General features: G+C 39.3%; 1 protein-coding gene across 5 annotated transcripts in view; it reads left to right on the top strand.

Annotated features, from left to right (window-relative positions):
• The first annotated feature begins 16428 nt into the window (after positions 1 to 16428).
• The window catches only part of lrp4 (low density lipoprotein receptor-related protein 4), a 126168-nt gene continuing 120589 nt past the window's right edge, over positions 16429 to 22007 (top strand). For 2 of the 5 annotated variants that reach the window (XM_017414263.3, XM_017414262.3), the window contains exon 1: positions 16431 to 16830. In XM_017414263.3, the coding sequence (XP_017269752.1) occupies positions 16767 to 16830 (64 nt within the window). In that variant the 5' untranslated portion in view covers positions 16431 to 16766. Of the gene's footprint in view, positions 16831 to 22007 lie in introns of all 5 variants that reach the window. The other 3 variants (XM_017414264.3, XM_017414260.3, XM_017414265.3) reach the window with 3 other exon arrangements.

The raw sequence follows: 22007 nt of genomic DNA on the forward strand, positions 1-22007 counted from the left end.
GGGGGGGGGATTCTGAAGAAGCCAAACAAAAAGCCGACAAGCCTTTATAAACCCCAGAGGATTCAGAGCTTTTGTTCATGGAAAATTGGGATTCACTGTGTACACATACATGCCTGCACACATTCCTCCATACGTGCTGATGTATACTGTATCTGCATGGTTTTGATTGTGTGCGTGTGATCTTTGTGTGTGCTGTCGTTCCCCCAGCTGTTGCATGAAAAAAAAAAAATGCTGCTGCCTCAAAAAGAAGTGACACACAATTACAAGTTCCAGTCGGAGGAGCACAAAGAGAAGGCAGTAGCCGATTGGCTGGGAGAAAAGGCCCCATTTATAGGAAGACTCCTGGGCATTTCAGAGACGGCCAGCTTTGTGTTTGTGATGGAACATGTACATGTTGGAAATTGTCATGTAATTACACCCTGTTAAGCGTGTGACCTATCATTTTGTCGAAAAGTGAAAGGCTTCATTCTGTGAGAGCTTTGTCGCAAAAAAAATTGCAGAGAGTTTACAGCGTAAGGAATAGAGGGTTCAAATCAAGTGCACATCAATCAGTGTGGGTTTTTGAACGTACAGCAGAATGAATGGCAGCACATAAAAAGATTGAGCTTGAAATGCAGAGGAAATCTTTAAGAGTTCAGGCGACCTTGACATTTTTCTTTTTTCTTAAACCAACAAAGAAATCTGTCACTTGCATGGTTGGTCAAATGTGATTTTATTTTCTTTTAAATTGCACATCACTAAATTAATTGAGCACACACAAAAAAGACTCTGTACACTAAGTCATTTAGAATTGTATTGTGAGTATTTTAAAAGGGTATTCTCCTTTTTTCTTTTTTGTAGTAGGAGGATTTCTTCTTGAAGTTTGGTACCGCTCCCTCTCTCACAGAAAAAAAATACTTTCATTCTGCTTTTCAGTTAGAATTCTGTTACATCTAGATCCTATCAATATTCTATCCGTAAATCCTATTTTCCTTCAAACCCTTGTTCTTTATTTCTAATAAATGCTCATTAATGCAACAAACTTTGAACTTTATACATTAAAACATGATGTTCAAGAAGAGTGTTTACATCTGAAATAGTCTCATAACTTAAAGTTTGTGAAAATCCTTCTAGTTGTCAGATTAAATATGTGAAACAATTCAAAAATTTGAATATTTTTTTTTCTGAATTTAAAAAGTATTCTGTGTCCTGCAATATCAAGTTTAACAGATTTAATAGTGAATTAGGGCCAAATATGACGACATGTATTTCCTAGATCACAAACTCACTGTGCAAAGATGACATATATAGTTGCTGCTACTAAGATCTATTTGTCACTAGTGTTCAGACCAGAGATATCACATATACTTTGACTCTACATCCCTCAACCCGTGTCTCAGTATGCTGCGTCAAATTGCGAACATTATTGATAGGGTGCTTCCAAAGTGTCTGGAAATGTTTGTAGGGGTTCTCAATCTCCTCACGCAGATTGCAGGGCTGCATCTGTGTTGTGTGAATTTTGAGCATGTTAAAAAATAATGCAAGACAAAGGTTGTGCTTATGTAGTTGTCGAAGTAGCACGGGTGTCTGGAACTTGTCTGGAATCAAGAGCGCCTGAGCTGGATTCTTTGTTACCTCCGCCAAGGAGGTTATGTTTTCAGTAGTGTTTGTTTGTTTGTCTGTCCAACAGGATTACACAAAAAGTTTTGAATGGATTTTCATGAAATTTTCAGGAACCATCAAACAAGGTACAAGGTACAAGTGATTAAATTTTGGTGGTGATCTAGTTAAATGTCAAGTTCAAAGGTCAAGGTCAGAGGTGATCCTGTGCTCTAACTGTCACCGTGTAATGTGGGAATGTCAAACTGCACAGCTGGACACCTAATGGTTCAAGGATGATGCTTATTGATTTCATGGTCAAGGTCACAGGTGACACCTTTGTAACACCTTGTCTGTGCTCCAGCAAGTGAGCCCTTTGTTACCTCCCCCAAAGAGGTTATGTTTTGGGTTGTGTTTTTTTGTTTGTCTGTCTGTTAGCAAGGTTACATAAAAACTAATAATAAACAGATTTGGATAAAATTTGAGGAAATGTTGGGGTTGTTGGAAAAATAACAATTGATTAAATTATGATGGAGATCTAGATCAGGATAAGGATCACCATCAATAATTTTATTGACGCTATGGCTTGGTGGAGGTTTACACGCTCTGAATGCTGTGTGTTTGTTTGTTTGTTTGCATGTGTGTGTGTGTGTGTGTGTTGGCTATTTGTAACTTGACACTGTATGTATTGTTTTCACTTGCCAAATAAAATGTCCATTGAAAAACACCTATAATCTAGTGAATAGTTTTGCAAGCTATGCAAACAAAATAGACAGAAATTTTTTATATTAGAAGTAAATCAGAGTAGATTTCCTGTCATCTATAGTTCTGACGTTTGTTCAGCATCAGTCACAGGAGATGTTCACAAGGTAGTTTCTGTGTCAGATATCAGCAGATCTATTCAGAAGAACTGGCTGACATTTAAATGTTTTGTTAATGTAATGTTTTCATCATTTAGATCTGAAACAACAAACATAACCGCCAGAGAATTTTATGCGTGCATCATTTGTTAACCTGTTTACACAAGTTCATAATGTTTGTCAAATGAGATACATGATGTTTTAATTATAGCACAGCTTTATTTAACATTTTGTGCATTCTGTGCAATTCAGTTTTTTCCATGACTTTACACAATTTTAAGAAATTTAGCTTGAAATTCTGGTGGTTTGATGGCTACAACACTTTTGCACTTTCTAAACTTTATTATTCCAAATATGATCTTCATTGTTGGGTCTTAAATTAGTTTAGTTCAACCTAAACTGTATATTTCAGAAAGACAAAGAAACAATGCAGTGCTGACATTAACAATGATTAACAAGGTCTGCATCATATGTTGGGCAACCAGGACATTCTAATGGGAAATGGACTACTGAAACAAAACATTCATGAATAAGGGCTAAGTGAATGTCTCAGACAGTAGAAACCCAATGTAAAAGAGGAGAAAGAGGGCCCATCATGGAAATATAAGCCCCTGCATGGCATGTACCACCGGCAGACTGAGGAACTGGGTGAAATCAACAAATCCTACCAGTGGCTTAAGAGGGCTGGACTGAAGGACAGCTCAGAGGCATCATGGCAGCACTAAAGCAGGCCCAATAGAGGGTCTATCATTCCAGCCAGGGCCCAAGATGCAGGCTGTGTAAAGATGCCCCTGAGACAGTCCAGCACATAATAGCTGGATGTAAGATGCAAGCAGGCAAAGCATACATGGAACGCCATAACCAAATGGCTGAAATAGTGTACAGCAACATCTGTACCGAGTATGGACTGGAGGTCCCACAGTCAAAGTGGAAGACTCTACCAAGGGTGGTGGAGAATAGCAGGGTTAAGATACTGTGGGACATCCAGATCCAGACTGACAAGCAGGTGATGGCTAACCAACTGGACATTGTGGTGATAGATAAGATACAGAAGAAAGCAGTGGTGATAAATGTAGCAGTCCCAAGCAACTGTAACATCAAGAAGAAGGAACACGAAAAGCTTGTAAAATACCAAGGACTGAAAGAGGAAATAGAGAAGCTATGGAGAGTCAAGGACTCTGGTCATCGGAGTACTCAATGCTGCAATCCCCAAACTGGAAGAGCGGCTCCAACAGATCCCAAGAACAACCTCAGAAATCTCTGTCCAGAAGAGCCCAATCCCAAGAACAGCTAAGATACTGCGTTGAACCCTCAAGCTCCCAGGCCTCTGGTGGAGGACTTTGAAGTGAAGGAGAACCACCAGTGATATATAAAACTCAACACTTACACGGCTACACGGTACACTAAAATGTTTGTATAGATTCTGTGTAGGCAGGATGAGCTGCCTTCATAGACGGAAGGCAGCAGGCACAGAATCATCTGAATCATCAGCAGCTCTAGTAAACATGCATGCAAACTTTGCATCAGCTCTTCCTCTCAGAGCTGGATGTCAATATTTGGTACCGTTCCTTGTGGTCAGATCTGTGACGCATTCATCCAAAGTTGGATTTGTGCTGAAGTCCCTCGCTGGCCGTCCTGTCAGCAAACAAACAAGCTGGTTCGAACTGCCTACATACACAGTCCATGAGCAAACATGATGCTTTATTTTATTGCCTTCCACTAGCTATCATGAGAAACACTGCTGTGCCGGAGACAATTTTTCCACAATTGAGACAGAATTTGTTTGGTGCCTTAAATAAATAAAATAAAACTGTTTTTGATACATTAATGTGATCCCACAAAGACCAAGAATGAGAAAACTAGACTTTGTGGTTGAGAGAACAGTTACTCAAAAATGTCAAAGGAGGAAAACATTCCCACCCATTGTTATTAACATAAATCTTCTTTTAGTTAAAATAATGTTTTAATATTTGATGTAAAGAGTGGAAAATGTTATTTGTACAAAGAAAGAAACTTTTATAACAGCATATTTAGCTGTTATCTTTAGATTTAATCACTGGATTTTTGTTTGTTTTGTTTGGAAATCAGCTCCAGTTTAAAGCTAATAGAGCTCAACTTTTGCGGACGGCTGTGGCTCAGTGGTTAGAGCAGTCGTCCTCCAATGAGATAGCTGGAGGTTTGATTCCATCAGTATGCCACATGTCAAAGTGTCCCTGGGCAACACACTGAACCTCTCATTGCCTCTGTGTCCCGTCGATGTATGAATGTGATTTAAAAATACTGATTAGGCTCTATAGAATGACTTATTCTGATGAGCTTTGAAGAGATATGTGTGTGGATGGGTAAATGGGGGCATATATTGTGTTGTAAAGTTCTTTGAGTGGCCTGGTTGACTACAAAGGCACTATATAAGTACAGTAAGTACATTTACTAAAGATTTTCATGGGGTTATGACTTTGAATGAAAACAATCATCTTTTTAGGCATATTTTGTTCTACAAGTTCCAAGTTACCCAAGTCAGGAATGAGAACCAGTTTCATTTCAAAGATTGGTTCATTTGTGAGTTACTAAAATTTTAACAATTCAAAGTCACTTTAGTTTACCTTATTGGGTATAACAACCAGATTCTTTAATTCACTTTTACTTTTCTCACAGCAAACTCTAATACTTGCTCTCTTATCGTAATTCACACTGACCTGGGCCATGTTCAGTGCATGTGCTTCTCCTCATCCCTTACAGAAATTATTTCTAATTAGTATCCAGTTTTCCCCGAAGTGTGGGTGCAGTGTGCCTATTCAAGAAAGAGTCAGATGATTACCTACAATTAATTCAATTTTAAAATCCTAATCTCACCCTCAGAGATATTTTTACACAAAGCTACTATATATCAAAGCTCTTGGCCTTATTTATTTATTTTTTTTTCATTTGTTTTAGAGGCTTTTGGATAATGCAAGGCCCTGGTCCATCCAAAACCACACAAAATTCATGTCTCCGCAGCTAAGGTTTAGGTATGCTCCCTCAGGCAGAGAAGCATCAGAGCCACCTTGGTAGCAGCGGCGCCCCCAGCACTGTGAGTCATAGAAGATTTGATTGCTTTAAAATGAGCTTTTAAAACAGCCCAGGTGTGTGTGTGTGTTTGCCAGTATAGGTTGGATTTACAGTGTGTGTATTTTGAAAGAATGTGCATGCGTGCACATGTGCGTCTTTACTCAGGTTTTCCCTCACAATGTACACCTGCAGTAACAAGTGTGTGTTTGCTTGAATACTGTAGGTGCTGACTGTAAACCGTCACGTCTAAATCCCTGTCGCACAAATTGTTGATATAGATGGTGGATCGCTCATGTTGAATATCCATGGTAATCTCGAAGAGGGAAAAAAACACTTCAGTGTTTTTGTGTTTATTTAAAACTGAGTTTAAACCAAACAAACCCATGCCAGAGATGTTGTAACAGGTGAAAGTAATCCTTCAGCTAAGTAACTGGGATTCAGGGTGTACATGCTGAGTCACTGTTTGATCGTAAATCAAAAGTTTTACCCCACAGCCTCTTCCCAAAGAGTCAAAATTGCATTTTCTTGTAGTTATCTCCCTCTACCATTTGCAAAAGGACTATAATGGTTTGTTTGTTTGTTGTGTTAGCAAAATATCTCACTGAATAAATTTAGATGAGGCTTGCTAATCAGTAATCATTAGATGCTGCCACAGCTAAATGAACTTTGCAAACACAAAGATGTCTGTAATTCAGTCAATCTTACAGATGTTGAGCTATAACTTGGCATCCTAGTAGCTGAGAGGCGTCCCTAACACATACTCTGAGCATGATCTGATCATGTAAAATCTTTTGGTTTATTTAACTTTGACATTAACCATTGGTGTCAACCCTATCTGTTCAATTAGGAAAGTATCTCATGAACACCTGATTAAAGATGAATGCCACAGCCAACTGACCTTGGGATGTACAAAAATACTACAAGTCAGTCAATTTTTTAGATAATGAGATAAAATCTGGTGTGGCAGTAGCTGAAATTATTCCCAAAACATAAGCTGTATATGTTGTGTGACATGCCTGCTTACAGCTTTGCCATTAACTGTTAGACTCAACATTGTCTGTTAACAGAATATCTCATGTACCACCGAATGGATTTTAATGAAACTCAGAAAGTTAACATTTAATGTACATCTGCAGCTTATTAACTTTTGGAGTCAACGCAATTCAAGATGGTCTCCACAGCTAATTAGCCTGAGCCAACACAAAAATGGCTATAACTCAGTATATTTGAGCTAAAATCTGATGTGGTAGTAGCTGAAAGTCACCAACAGCTCATAAGCTGAGCACTAATACATTTCACCAGATCTTGCAGTATTGCATAACATTACGCTTAATGACATTTACACAGTTTGACCAAAATGACTAAACTGCCATAATTTTTCATCATAAGAGGATCTTAGTTTAAAAGTCTGTCAAGAAAAGGCAGAATGAATGCATTCATTCAAGGAATGCTAGGCCTTTAATTTTTTCTGTTGTTTTGCAACCTTGAGTTTAATCTTGGTCAAAATGCATCCAGGACCAATAACATCTGACCTTTTGGAAACCATGAAATCAACCACATTCTCAAAACCTTTTTTCTTCCAGACTCTAAACATCAGTCGCCAAAAAAAATTCAGTAAATCTAATTACCAGCGTAATCTCTTCGAGTAAATTATAAAACCTAAAATAGCCCCATTTTTGCTGTTATTAAAGAAGGCTCTGTGCTTTGAAAGGTCAACTATGAAGCAGAAGCCTGCGTTCAATATTAGTCCGCTTTTGATTTTGACCGTTTGTAAACTAGCCCATTGTACGATGAGAATGTGGAGAGAACGGAGCATCCACAAAAATAAACCTTACACAGAAAAGGCCTGTAGTTATACTGGCCACAGAACAGGCTGCTGCGCTCCTGCTGCTCTGTGTGGTGCCACAACAGCCATTCTCGGCCATGTGGGCTGTGGTGTGGTCGGGTTCCCCTGCTAAATTTAATAAGGGTGTCTCTGGTTACATCATGGCCAGAGAAACCAAAAGAGTAGAAAAAAAAACACTCTTCCATCAGCACTGACATTTTCGAAAGAACATTCTGGTGTTTCTTGTACCGGCTGCAAATTAAAGCTCCATTCATATGATTTGTAGGGTTTGTGCGGGTGCTTGAAATCCTTGAGAATGTGGTTTGACTGCGGCAATTTCAAGGTTTCAAACATGCTTGAAAGCTCTTGAAGTTGCAACTTGCCTAGTTTTATTAGACTTTGCTAATCCAGAGGCAGTGAATCCATACCCATTTTGTGTAGCAGGCACCTATTTTGACTTCAAAGTAGGCTGGTATGATAAAGGATGTAAAAAGCCGCCGACACCTTGCAAGTTGAGGCCGTGCTGGAGCGAACACTGACCAGCTTCCAATTACAGCACTGCCCAGTAATGAAAAACATTTTTGGACAGTTTTGTATCTAACATTACAGGTGACACTAATTATCCTCACTACTCTCTGGCCATCATTCGCCCTGCTGCCGGCTGGTTGAACCAGTGTTGTCAAGGCGTTGTGGGAGAGACAAAAAATGAGTAAAAACACCTTAAATATGTTTAGAACTACGAATAAATTTTCTTCTGTCAATTTTTTTTTTTTTTTTATTTCACAATTCCAAGCCTCTTTTATCAGGACTTGGGATCAGCAAAAGTGACCAAAAAAGAAACGCTCTGACTAATTTTATTGCAGGGATTTATTTTAGACAAAGAATATTCTTTTGCAGTCTGGACAGGAAGGGGTGCACAACTCCTGCTCTGTGCTTTGGGGTGTGTCATTGTAGCACCCTACTGCTGGTTAAGAACGACACATGCTTTCATGTTGAAGCATCACAAGATTTGTCACTAGGCACCTTTTTAAAAAAGAATTGCCAGAGGGGTCTGAATAGCTGCTAAATATAGCAACAGTGTTGCTAAGTTGGCAACACTGGGACCAACCTGAACCTGTGAATAAAGCAGTGTTAGCTTGGTTATTGCTTCACTTTCATTTTTAAGTTGACGATGTATAAAATAAAAAAAGTTGGGGGATGACAATGTGTCTTGATGGGGATGTTAATGAATATGCTTTGATGCACTGACAATATATAGATGACAGTAAGCAACCTAAGGAAAGATTTAGTTCAAGATTTGCGTTCTGTAAAACAATAAATGTTAGCACAGTTAGCCATTAAATTAAAAAAATAGTGACTTCAGTCATCTGATGTAAAAACATTACAGAAGAAGTAATTAGTTAGCTTTGCTTTAATGCTATGTTAACGTTAGTGAAAAGTGACCAAGTATCCAAGCAGAAGAATCAGAGAAATGCACCAAGTATTTTCAATGCAAAAATCTGGACACTCTTTAAATTTTAAATATTACTACCAGAAAGAGCAAAGTACACGTGTGGACAAATCTGTTTGTACCTTTCATTAAACAAAGAAAAAAACACAAAATAATCTCTGAAATAACTTGAAACTGACAAAAGTTAAAAAAAAGATAAAAACAATACTAAACAGAACTATAAAAAAACACAAATGAATCTGGCATAAACAAAAAGGAGGCCCCTTTAGTAAAGATTGAGACTAACAATGTAAACTAAGGTGTGTTCTGTAATCAGCACCACTGGTGTCTTCAATCCTGTAATCAGTCAGTCTGCCAGTTTAAAGGGTGAAAAGTAGTCACTATGCTGTTTGGTGTCATGGTGTGTACCACACTGAACACGGAGCACAGAAACCTGAGGACAGAGTTGTCTCAGGAGCTTCGAAAGAAAATTACTGACATCATGTTAAAGCTAAAGGCTATAAGACCGTCTCCAAGCAGCTGGATGTTCCTCTGACTACAGCTGCTCAGATTATCCAGAGGTTTAAGGTCCACAAGACTGGAGCCAACCTCCGTGGATGTGGCTGCAAGAAAAAAATTGAAGACAAATTGACAGCAGAAGAATCAAAGAAATGCACCAAGTATTTTCAATGCAAAAATCTGGACACTCTTGAAACGGATATTAAGAATGTCAACTAATCATAGAAAATAATCAAGAGGATACCAAGTTGAAAGCGAATCATAAAAAGTGAGAGTAAAATTTGATAAAATGCATATTGATTAAACTACACAGCTTCTGGGAGAATGTATTTTGGATCAATTTGGACAAAACTGGTGTTTTTAAACAAATAACATCAGTTTTAAGTTCACAGAGCCAAAGAACACTGCAGCTACAGTGAAACATGGAGGAGGCTCAGTTATGTTCTGGGGCTACTTTGCTGGGACATGGTGTCTCGAATCTATGATGAAACTTTAAGACTACCAAGGCAATCTGGAGTGAAATGTGCTGCCCAGTGTCAGAAAGCTTGGTCCCAGTCACAGGTCATGGGTCCTCCAACAGAATAATGATCCAAAACACTTAGCTAAAAAGTACAGCAAAAGGACCAAAAACAGCCTCACATAAGTGGAATACTTTCATAACACTAATCAGGGTACAGGTTATTCCTTTTAAAATTGATTGAATGCCTGAAACTTCAAGTAACACAATCGGTTTAATAAGACAACCATCAAGGAGATGCTGTCCGCTGTCCCCCAATCCAGAGAGAGGAGAATAAACATGTTAGAACTGAAAAAGCTGAGGATCTGGAAATGTTTTTTATGGTGTAAAACAACAGGACACTGGAGCTGCAAGCTGGGGTTTGTGGAAACGTTATGAACAACTAACATCTTACCTGTTGCAGATAGCTTTTCAACCACCTCAGTTTGGAAAAATTGTTTAATTTTGATGGATTGACAAGCTAACTGTTGTTCCAAGAAGGGGCAAGAGCAAACTGGATTGCTGACAGTTTAAAACAACTTCAGTTTCAAATATCTCAAAGGGTTTCTTTTGTCCCAAACAACTTAATGACAGGGGGGGTCATGACTGTTTTTCTACAAAATAAAAGTAATTGATCACATGTCTGACAAAGACCAAAAAAAAAAAACTTAGAATTTATTTGAAGTCGTGTTTATCTTTACCTCATGAGCCTTCCAAATCTTTTCAAGAAACATTTGGTTTTTGGTTTCAGTAATTTGCTCTTCTCTTTACAAAGATAGAGTAATTTTATCTGCTATTAAGTGCCGAGCAGGTACATCAAAAGGTTCCTTAAACTCAACCATCTGGGAAGTCATAAATGGTTTGACAAAGACGGGTGTTTAAGAAAACAATCCGTCTATCATCACCACTTAAGACAGGAGCAAAGCATCTTTTCAAGTGTCTTTTCTCGCTTTTATTAAATAATTAAATTCTCCCCAGGTTTTGTGTTTTTGACAACTATTTGGAAGCTGCCATTATGAACTGGCACCATGCCTACAACCCACCTGCATCCAGTCATGTGGGATGCTGATTGATCAATACTGTGTTTTGGTGATTTTTTTTTTCTTTTATGATTATCATTCTGGAAGGAAAAAAAAATCTTCATAAAGCTACAGAGTTTGAAGTGGTTTCTTTTTTTGTTTTGAAACTGACAGTAACTCTTTTGTTTCATCCTGCGATTACTGAATGCATTATATAAAAAAAAATACATGTAATCATTTATAGCTAATATTATGATGATTTAGATCTTGTGCTAATCTCAGGTAATATGATGGTGGTGGAGAAGAAAGGTTATATTATTTCACACTCATGTGCACACAGGTGAACACTATAAATACATATTTCCAACCTCAACCTGAATTTCTGTCTGAGGTAACCCTCTATTGCTTTATTTTATTTATCAGGACAATCCAAAGTGATTAACTGACAGCTGTTCTCTCAGCACCTCTCTCTCTCTCTCACACACACACACACACATACAGTGTTCTGACAGCCAAATGTTGCACTGACCAAAAGGTGTTGGATACCCTTGGTGTTTTAAAACAAACAACAGAGAATACACGGGCCAAGGAAGCAGTGCTGTGACTTTTTGATAGTAAAAGTGACATTAAACAGTGTCATGAATTGCAATACAAGTTACATGAACTTCTCAGTGGAGAACACTGTACCCACTAGGACTGTGCATTGTTTCTCGAACAACAAGCCATGAATCAACCCAAAGGTTTTCCTCAATGAGTAAAACAAAATCTAGAAGAGGATGGAAAATGAACTGCTGCCCATACCCCTCATAGCTGCACTGTGTAGTGTCGAGTCCTGCCTCCACCTTACCATCTGTTACAGTAACAGTCAGAATTTAGCCAATCCCCCCTCTGCTTCTGCTTCCAAAAGCTCCTTCTCCCCTCCAGTACACCGACCCCTGCACCACCCTACTGGTCTCAACCATCAACCATTAATACAATTTAGGCATCCACCAGGAATCCCAGAAGATAGGAAGGGATCAGCGTTTAGGCTGGACCTAATAAAAGTTTTAAGTCTCACCTCTTTCATGTTAATTAAACAAGACTTTGCTCTTATTAAAAAATAAAAATACACCTTAGATCATTTCTTTCAGGTGTTGACTCTCGTTTATTTACATAGTTCTTACCTTGCTGCTGCATGTTCATATATTTAGAATCAAATGTCAGGTTTTTTTCCATCTATTTTAAACAGGCAATCTTCTCAGAAACAAAGACAGAAAAAAAGCCACCCTTGATATTCGGGAGGCTCTAAGATACCATGTAGGATTTGTCAACTGGAAACTTGCTATAAATTCCAAAAATTAAAAAGTCATATGTAGCTATTGTATTATTTTTTATTACAGAACTGTAAACAGCATCTTACGGGCCATGTGCCAAACTAAAAGTCTGATAAACTCCAAAAATGAAAAGTATCTTGTTAAGAAAATAGTACAAAACAAACTCTTCGCCACTGAATCCAGTCCCCTTTGTGTGTGGTGTACTGCGTTGAGTGCAGTTTGATGCGGGCTCAGCTCGCAGGACGGCACCCCAACACATCCAATCAGAAGGGATCACACATAAACACTGGACCGTGTGTGTGTGTGTCTCTACTAGCAGATTGGTGAACACTATTTATTGATCATGGAGTTTAGTTAATGGCATCAGCTCCAGCCTCCTGAAGTGCTGTGCAGGCAGGGTACCACAACAGGCCTGTTTCACAGCAGACATTTTGACTTTAAAGAGCAGAGAAAGCACAAGTGCTGTATTCCATTTAGAAGAGGTTCTGACCCTTACAGAACATGTGGAGCTGCAGAGCTATTGTTGATACACTTGTGCTTTCCTTACTCTTTAAAATAAAAATGTCTTCCATGAAAAAGATCTGCTGTGGAACCATCCTATGTGGTACAGGTGCCGAAGAGTTTGACCCTATAGAACTTCAGGAGCACTGATGCTGAGCCTGATGAAGACCTTGGAGAATATTGTCCTTGTCTATCTTCATTGTCCTTCATTGGATCCCCTACATATTGGCTACTAGCCTGGATTCATGGGTGGATGAAGCCATTATCTACCTGTAAGAACCATGTTGTTGTTTTTCTTATTCTTCCAAAGCTTCCAACTCCACGCAAGCTTTGATTGTGAGGTTCAAGCTGAAGCTTTCAGAATGGAACTCCACCTGAACATTAAACTAGGCTAGACTCGTAATGGCAATGAACATTATGAGAAGGGTCATAGCAGACTCCTCCTGAGGAGACTCAGGTTTTTTGGAGTGTTGAAGGTGGTGGTAGTGGGGGAAAACCATTTTCAGCTCTGCTGTGGCGTCAACTACTGAGTGATCGGGCAGGGCTGCTTTGTCCTGGGTTGCCTCTTCAACCAAGTGCAGGTGGTGGAAGACACCAGTGGTGGGCAATTCTCTCACCCCATTTTTGGCACCATAACCGCATCTAAAAGCTGCTTCCTTAACATGCTGCTGCACCCCAGATGCATCAAAACCAGTAGTTAATTTGTTACAGATAAAGCAGGGGGAATTACGAAAACAATGCAAGTTCATAAATTTATTACATAATGACGTAGAACAGAGGAAAATAAATTCCTCTCTCCATGCTACTTGAAAGCATTTTTTTCTGCATTAGATTTTAGAAAGATGTAATCCAATAGGCCATTATTGTGTTTAAATAAATACATTGCAAATGGTAGAGAAACAAGTATACATGTTTAAATCCCAAATACAATCCTCTAAAGGGAGAGCATATCGTCACCTTCTTAAAATAATTAAGAATAACTCCTTTTTTGCAACTTTTCAGGAAACACAAAAAACTGAACAATTTGTTGATTGTTGAGATGATTTAGGCAAAAAAATCATTTTTGAAAAAAAATGACTTAGGCAATTATTTTAAGAAGGTGACGATATGTTGAGAGTCCAACAGAAGGCAGAGCACCCAGGTTAACGTCTGGTGTGTGTACCACATGAAACAGAGATTTTCACAATTATGACATTTTTATATGGTTCCTCTATATCAATTACCATGCTCCTTTAGCTCATTACTTTCATAAACTCTTACATGCAAAAGTATATTCCAAATTTGTTGTACATGACTGTTCATCCTTCAGAAAAATATGCATAAAGGAAAAGCAAATCAAACAATTGTTCTTTTGATTTTGCTGAGGACAATCACACCCCTTTGTTCACAATGCTGTTCATTAGGATGGTCGATTTTAAATCAGGAATACGTGTCGGCCCAGACCACTTCTATCGGGATGAAATGTAATTCTCTGATGGATGCTCCACAGGAGAGTGGAGGGAAGGCGTGTGCTGAATGATGATGCCCTGTTTAGGAACGTAGAAGCTCACATCCCAACTAAAGCTCCCTTGTAATTGGAGAGTGAGGTCTAAAGCCTCCTTTCCACTGAATGAGGCCAACATGAATATGTAGCCTGTCAACCGGGCATGTGCCGGTGAAACATCAGTCATTCTGAATAAAGTATATCTCACACTTTTGTGTCATCATATTGTATACATACCACAACCCATTTACACAAGAAAATATTGCAAATTAGTTTCAGAGAGACCATTTTCAACTCATTTCAGGAAGCACAACAAAATAATAAATAAAATTATAATGTTAAATGGTAACTTTTAGTGCAGATCCTTATTTGTAAATTCAGTTTTCTTTTTTGCTGGTGAAAACAAATAATGTCTGTGATAACTTGTATGCTCTCAGTGTCATATTTTAACTTATTGTGAGCTTTTCTGGAAACTGATATAACAAACAGTCATTGAATCAACCTTTAAAATCTTTTCTGGTCCCTAAAATGGCCCTTACAAGTATTTTTATTGTTTTAACCACTACTGATGTCAGGTCTTTCTTCACTCAAGTTAGGAAAATAGCAGATGTTAGGCAGAAATGACATAAAAAAGTCACACAAATTGCACAATAAATGCTTATCATGAAGTGATGCATTCCATGTGTTCTATCTATCCCGTCTCGACTGTCCATCCTTAATATGATGTGAATGGGCAATATTATACCTGTTTTGGTCAGACAGTGTTGACTCTAACAGTAACACCAAAGTTTTAAGCAAAGATATCATGCAATGTGTTGCACTTACAGTATACATTGTGAATTACTCACAGCTACTACCACATTCAATTTAAGCTCAATAGTAAAATTGCTAAAATTGTAAAATTGACTGAGCTGGAGACATTTTTGTCTTCTAAGCTCAGTTAGCTCAATTGCATATCCATCCAATGATTACTTTCTCCAAGCTTTATTAGAATCTGTCCAGTAGTTCAAGACATACTTTGCTAACAGATAGCGTTGACTCCCAGTAGGTAATGGAAAAGTTTTACATAAAGATCTCATGTGAGTTTTTAATTCTCAGAGCACATGTTAGGGTTTAGTTTTGGCTACTAACAAATCAAGTTTTATCTCAGTGTCTGTAAAATTGAATGAGTTACAGCCATTACTGTGTTTGCTCATGCTGATGAGCTGCGGCGGCCATCTTGAATTGGGGAGACTACAAAAGTTTACCGGTTGAAGAAGTACAACCAGTGGTGACTTTCTGAGAGTTTCCATAAAATTCTTCCTGTGGTTCATGAGATATTTTGCCAACAGACAGACAAATCACAGACATAGAGACACGGGCAAAAACATTATTGCCCTTTTTTCCTTTGGAGGTGAAGATAAAAACTGAATTTGTGAGTTAACATATATATCTTGACTTTACATAAAATGGTCTGCATTTTGAACCTATAATTTGAGTCATGCTCCCATGAGTGGGGTAATGTAACTAACAGTAAGTGATTTTTTTATATTTTATGATATTAAAGGAGTTCACATTGTTATGCAACCAGACCGCTAAGCTCTCATATTGCTAAAGTACTGAACAATGTGTGCATTGCCACAGTAACTTTCTGGACTCTATAGTACAAGTCATAAATGTGTGGTATAAATTTAAATCTCTCTCATCCTGTAGAACGTTTTGCAAATCAAGTAAAATAAATCATGCCTTCACAGCAGTCTTCTTAGAATTAAATGTATTTGAATATTACCATAAGATCCCTTTGGTAACTTTTCTGTAATCCAGCAGAATGAAAGGCTGTGTAATGACCTCATCTAATTAATGGCCATTACTCTGCACTACAAAAACCACTACTTTGTCATTTGCCTCCATTTACTTAAGTGAAAACAGTGAAGCTTTACTTCTTCTCGTCTTTAAACTCTAGTGTGTAAACCAGAAGAGAGGCCGAGACAGAAAGAGAAAATGAGTTTATCCGTACAGTGCGGGGACGTACAAATTGTTTACTCGTGCCTCTGCACGTAGTTTGGTTTGTTCTCAGCCGAGTACCAGCCTTTTAAAAGACGTAATTTAACAAATGACACAGGGGGAGCCGAGATTTTGGACGGGTCGACTTTAGGGAAGATGGGGGAGCACGTAGAAGGGTAAGGGTAAATTTAACATAATAAAACATAAAATTAAGCAAAGAAATAAGTTATTTCCTTGTATTTTACAGCTGTATATGTGCTATTAGTCATTATTATCGCTATTTTAAACCCTCATTAACTTTCAAACACTTCGGTGGACAAATGTATCACCCTCCAAACTTCAGCGTGGTACAGCCCTCGGCTCCTATTGGTATCCATACCGTCGGGAACTACAGCACAACATGTTGGAGACCGCGGACGAGGCGCTCCGCGCATAGTTAACTTTTTAATCCCGGTTTTGTTGCGTTATCACTCGGGAGGAGGCGGAGTGGGTCGGGGAGAGAAAAGGGGACAAAAAGTCAGTCATGGTCTGAGCTTGCATAGTGGAAGCTGGAGCGTCTTCTTGTGAAAGAAGCCCGTCGGCGTCTAATTGTGCTGCGAGAGGGAGAAGAAGAAGAAGAAGAAGAAGAAGAAGAAGAAGTAGTAGTAGTAGTAGAAGGGGGGAGAGAGGGGGACGAGAAGCCCGGAGAAGAGCGAGAAAAGTGGGGTACAAGATGCAGCCGGCCGCGGTGCTGCGGGGCGTCCTCCTGGCAACTTTGCTGCTCAGCCAGAGTCCAGGTAAGAAAATGACCGAGAAGCGACGCCGCGCATTGGGCTCCAAAAAACTGCATGTGAGAGTGTTTTGGAAAAGAGGGAACGCAGGGTTTGTTTTTTTCCTCTCTTTTCTGTTTTATCTTTTTCTTCTTTTTTGGTGGCTGGATTCCCTCCATGAGCTGTGCGAACTGCTTTTATTGGCACTTTCAGACATATAAACCCAACAACAACCAAGTTTACCCCTTCATTCTAAATTAGGAGGCTTGAACAGAAAGTGTGGTGGAAAATGCTCGTTTATTCTCTCTTCTTATAAAAAAGAAGTAAATTGAAGTCAGGTTCTTGTAGTAATGTCAGTTGTTCAGCACACTGAATTGTGCATATTATTAGATGTATGAAGTGTTTTTTTTACATGTTCTTTGTGCTCTACAAAGACTGCTTCTCTGTGCGTATGTCTGCTGTCAGATCTCGAGGCTGATTTTTACTCTCTGTAGCTGATGTAGGAATAAAATGATCCCATCTTAAATCAGGCAGTCCAGTTTTTTTCCCGCTTGACTAATTGGCAAAGATGCTGAAAATGAGACTTTATTCATATGTGGAAATTTATCCAAGATTTTTTGTATATTTCATAAGATGATTTAAAAAGTTCTATGCACTTTGAAAATCTCTGTTAAATAAATGATGAGTCTTTGGGATGTGGTTGTCAGGTCTGTGGATGCTGGCTTTCTTTCCCCATTCAAGTGAAGCCAGCTCTGCTTTGATTTGCAGGTGGACGGGGCTGTTTTATCTAGGATACCTCCCATTTTGTGCTCCTGCTCCCCCCCCCCACACACACACACCTCCCCTACTTTCCTTCAGCAGCACTTTGTTTTAAGTCTGAGGGCTTTCCACCACCCCCTTGCCCTGTGTTTCTCCAACACCTTGTGCTTACAACATGTTCGAACAGCCGCTGGAATGCAAGGACTCACCGAAGCTCACACACACACACGGGGCTTAGGATCATACACACATGGGATGCCCGGTGCCGAGCTCTTTGACACGTCATGAAGAGATTCACCTGACAGGGCTGCAGAAATTACATCTGTAATTGTCTAGTCTGATCTGGAAAGGTTGGCACGAGTGTGACATCTCCTAAATGTCACCAAGAGACCGTCTCTGAAATGTCAGACAGATATGAGTCAATATCCAACTCACAACAAAAGCCACAACGGATGATCTACATCCTATTAACAGTTGAGCTTTTCGTCTGTTCAGATGGAGACATCAGCGTTTCTCCCCCACCCACCACCTTCCCTCTTCATCTGAGGTGCTGGTTTGATTAAAGGCTTGTTCTGTCACAAAGCAATTAAGTGTGCCGGGCCTGTGTCATGTATTAAACGCCTTTTTTTTTTTTTTTTTGTCTGTTGGGTCTGACCGGGTTCAGCCACTGTTGGCATTTTCAGTTGAGGGGAAGGGCGTGCAGTTCAAGTGATTGCCTTTTTATGAGCTGACGTTGCCGAGAGATGTTGCTCGTCTTCAATTTCCCAATCGCACTTTTTAAATTTGATGAGCTTCCTGTTCCATAATTCATTTTGAACCGTTACTTTTTTTTTCAGCGTTTTATTTTCTTTGAGTCTGTAACCTCCCAGCTACATGTTTAGTTTTTTTTTTTTTATGGTGGTCACAGTTATTGGTATTGGTCTCAGTCTAGCTCAAGATATTTTTTTTTTCATAATCTCGGAAAAATATTTTGTGACTTCATTAAGTTCTGACAAATAAAGATTCGGACCTATGATTCCAAAGCCATGTTCCCTAAACGGCACCATGAAGGCAAGCTGCTGGTCCCGTTTGACGATGGATGGCCCGGGGCTACAATTTATTAAACTGTGTGGTTTGTGTGTGTGTTTGTGTGGGTTTGATGTCTAATATGTGTGTGAGGTCAAAACGCCTTCTCAGCCAAGTCTAGTGGCCTTGCAGTAATGGGCTGAGTTGGACGAATGGCATGTTGGCAAGTGTGTTTTTACAGTTTAATGATGTGCTCTGGGACATCGCTACTCCTCACCCACTTCTGTGAATCCCACCGATCCCCCCCCCTCCCCCTCCACTCATTTACCGATCAGCTATTGATTGGACTCACAGGTCGACCTAAAACCTTTGTTGGCGTCCCACTGAAAACGATGGCGCACACGCTTTGCGTCTTCAATAGAGCATCAAGGAAATTATTTTTGATCCATTGGGAAGGGAGGGAAATATTGAATTTCCACAGCGGCGTTCTGACTGTAGAAGAGGGCTTCTGTGTGAATCTTGACAGCTGGGCAAACATCCAAACAACTTGCTTTTTGGGTGAGGGTGATTGTTTTTTGCAGCTGCTGCCAAACAAAAAGACAAAAAAAAAAAAAGAATGAAATGGTGATGGTAAAAAGTGTAGCCTAAAAAAAGCAATTATTGGCTTTGTGTTTATCGCTGCTTCTCGGAACAAAAGGTTATATCTTGGAGTTTGATGTTTTTTGGCTAAACTGAAAGTCCAGAATCCCCACAGGAAGGAATTTAAAACACAGTGATTATTTTTTTATTGGGGGTGGGTGGAAAAAATACGAGTTTCTGCACAATATAACCACAAACACGCCTTATGATAAATGACAGCATCTTCGCATGTTTTAGGCTTTTTTTTTTTGGAAAGCATTCTTAAATTTACCCAGGGCTTTTTTTTTTTTTTTTTTAACCTGAGGTTGTGGGGCCAGAGTCATCGTGACGTTTGGACTTTGAGGGCTTGACCACTGAAATTAACCCTGAAACACAAATGTTCTTATGTTTTAAATACAAGCCCAGTAAAGACAGACGGGGCTTGTCTACCGGTGTGGTAACTTTATTGTCAATAGGATTGTGTCCAATTTGCTGATACACTTCACCTTGTGCTTTTCAAAGAGCAGGACTGGCAGTGATCAGCAGCAAACTGATTGCAGCCTATAGGGTTACTGGCCAGTTCTGTGTAAAGCTTACAGAAGACAAGGTGCTTGGCCACTTAAGAGAGAGGAATGAATGACTAAAAAAATGAATGAATAGAATTAAGAACAACTGAGGATGTATACCATCATTTGTAGCACTCCTTGTAAATTTTCATTGTATTAAAAAGATGTAAAACAACCAGCTCTAAGGCTACGCCCACACTTCAGTCAGATGAGACCCATATTGAAATTTTTTCATGGCAGTGTAAGTGAGACTAATCAGATTTTTTAATTTTATTTTTCATATTCGAACCAGATCTTTTCCATTTGTGGTACTGAAACGGATTCATATCCGATGTTTTTCAAAGCGACCTCAGTGTGAGCGTTCTTGTCACATTTCATCCAACTTTTACGTCGGATAAAAAGAGGTCCCTCTTGTTAAATCCCACCGCTCTTGGCTCCAACTCTGCATCCACACACGCCTCTGCACAGAGCCAGCAGCCACAGCTGCCAAAAAAAAAGTTGATTTTAATATTTGCATCCTTTTTCCTTCTCCATCTCCTTTCATCTTTTACCATTTGGATGTACAGTTCGCCCCGATTGGACGGCAACGTCAAAATCAATGCACGCACGCTAACACTCGCAGCGTCCATATTTACTTCCGTAATCTCAGCGTGCCGAGTGTGACGTCATGTCTTCCTCTGCGCATGCGGGTCATTTCGGGAACTGGAGACTGTTCACGCTGGAGTCTGATGGAGGTCACATTTAAAATGGAATGTGAACGACCACTCAAAACATCCTGATTGAGCATTAAGACCTGCAGTGTGAACAGAGCCTAAGGCTGATGATCTTGTGGAGTTTTGTTTCAGAAGTTTGAGCTTTGGTTGAAATTTCTGTCCTCCTGCCTTTATCCCTGCTTTGGACTGATTCGTCCCCTGACAATGGACCAACTGAAGCAACCTCTCACCACAAGGTTTTTTTTTTTTTTTACACAATATGCAGTCTTGGTTTAATTCAGTTTTGGTTTTACGAAGGGTTTGAATTTGAATGACTTTTGTCTTGCTTCAGTCTCACATTTAGTTGAGTGTCTGCAGAGTAATTGTGGTAATAATGGTGTTGCAAGTAGGGACGGGTGATATAGTCTCAAAACTATGATGCTACGTAGGGAACATTGTGATAGTGAGATTTTAAATGATATGGCCAACACAAACAAACATACATGTTTTTTATCTATGTTTGAAGCTTGGAAGTAGCAACATTTGTTAGTCCGAATTAAGAGGGATAGAGGGTCCCCCCCCCCACACATTTTTTAAAAACTATTGTTCGTGATGGCTGTGTGAATCTTTTTCTACAAAAGCAACAGCAGAAATGCTACCAAGAAGTTAAATTCAGCTGTTAAAATGTTCTAAGTAGTTTGTTCCCATGGAAAGCTTTGGTAAAAATGGAATAAAGCTATCTAACAAATGAGATGTAATATTTACTGAAGTAATTAAAACTTGCAACTTCTCATGAGTCTGCTCAATATACTGTCACCAAATATAAATGATCCTAAATCTTAAATATAACTGTGAACAAAGAGTGGAAACACAAACACCTGTCAAAAACGGAAACGCCATCCGAATAAGCACCGGTACATTTGATAAAGCACTTGGTATTCCTCTCATTCAAAATTCACTGAGCAAATAATACAGCAACACTTTGTTGAATCATTTGTTTACGTTATAAGTTTATTCGCTGATTCAAATGTTTTTTTTTTTGTAATGCTTGTGTTAGTTCACATTATGTATGAGGTTCTGTATACGAGTAAATTTTAAATGTGCAATTAAGAAAAAAATGCTAATCAAAAGGTAGAATCTGATTCTTTTGGCATGCATACACAGTTACCTTTCATTCTGCCTCTGTAGCCCAAGTTAAAAACCTTTTTGGGGGATTCAGGTGAAGAAAAAAAAACAGTCAGATTTATTAATGCGTCTGGGAGTAAAGCTTCTGTGTTAAATGAGTGTGTTTTGTGTCAATGTGTGTGTGTGTGTGTGTGTGTGTATACCCTCCTAAGGTCTAGATGGTTGGGTTGGTGTTGGCCAGGTTGTTGCTTACACCCGGGGAAAGCAGAACAGGCCACCCAATACCCCCTCTGTGCTTTGTGCGTCTTCTGGGCGGATGGAATTGCACCTCCAAGGTAGCTGTGGAGGTAGCCTGTGATAACTTGATTCCCAGACCCCCTTCCAACATTTTCTCCTGGATAAATGTCAGACCTCTCAGACCCCCCCTCCCCCTCCCCTC

This window comes from Kryptolebias marmoratus, linkage group LG15 (assembly GCF_001649575.2).
Source record: "Kryptolebias marmoratus isolate JLee-2015 linkage group LG15, ASM164957v2, whole genome shotgun sequence".
NCBI classification, from domain to species: domain Eukaryota; kingdom Metazoa; phylum Chordata; class Actinopteri; order Cyprinodontiformes; family Rivulidae; genus Kryptolebias; species Kryptolebias marmoratus.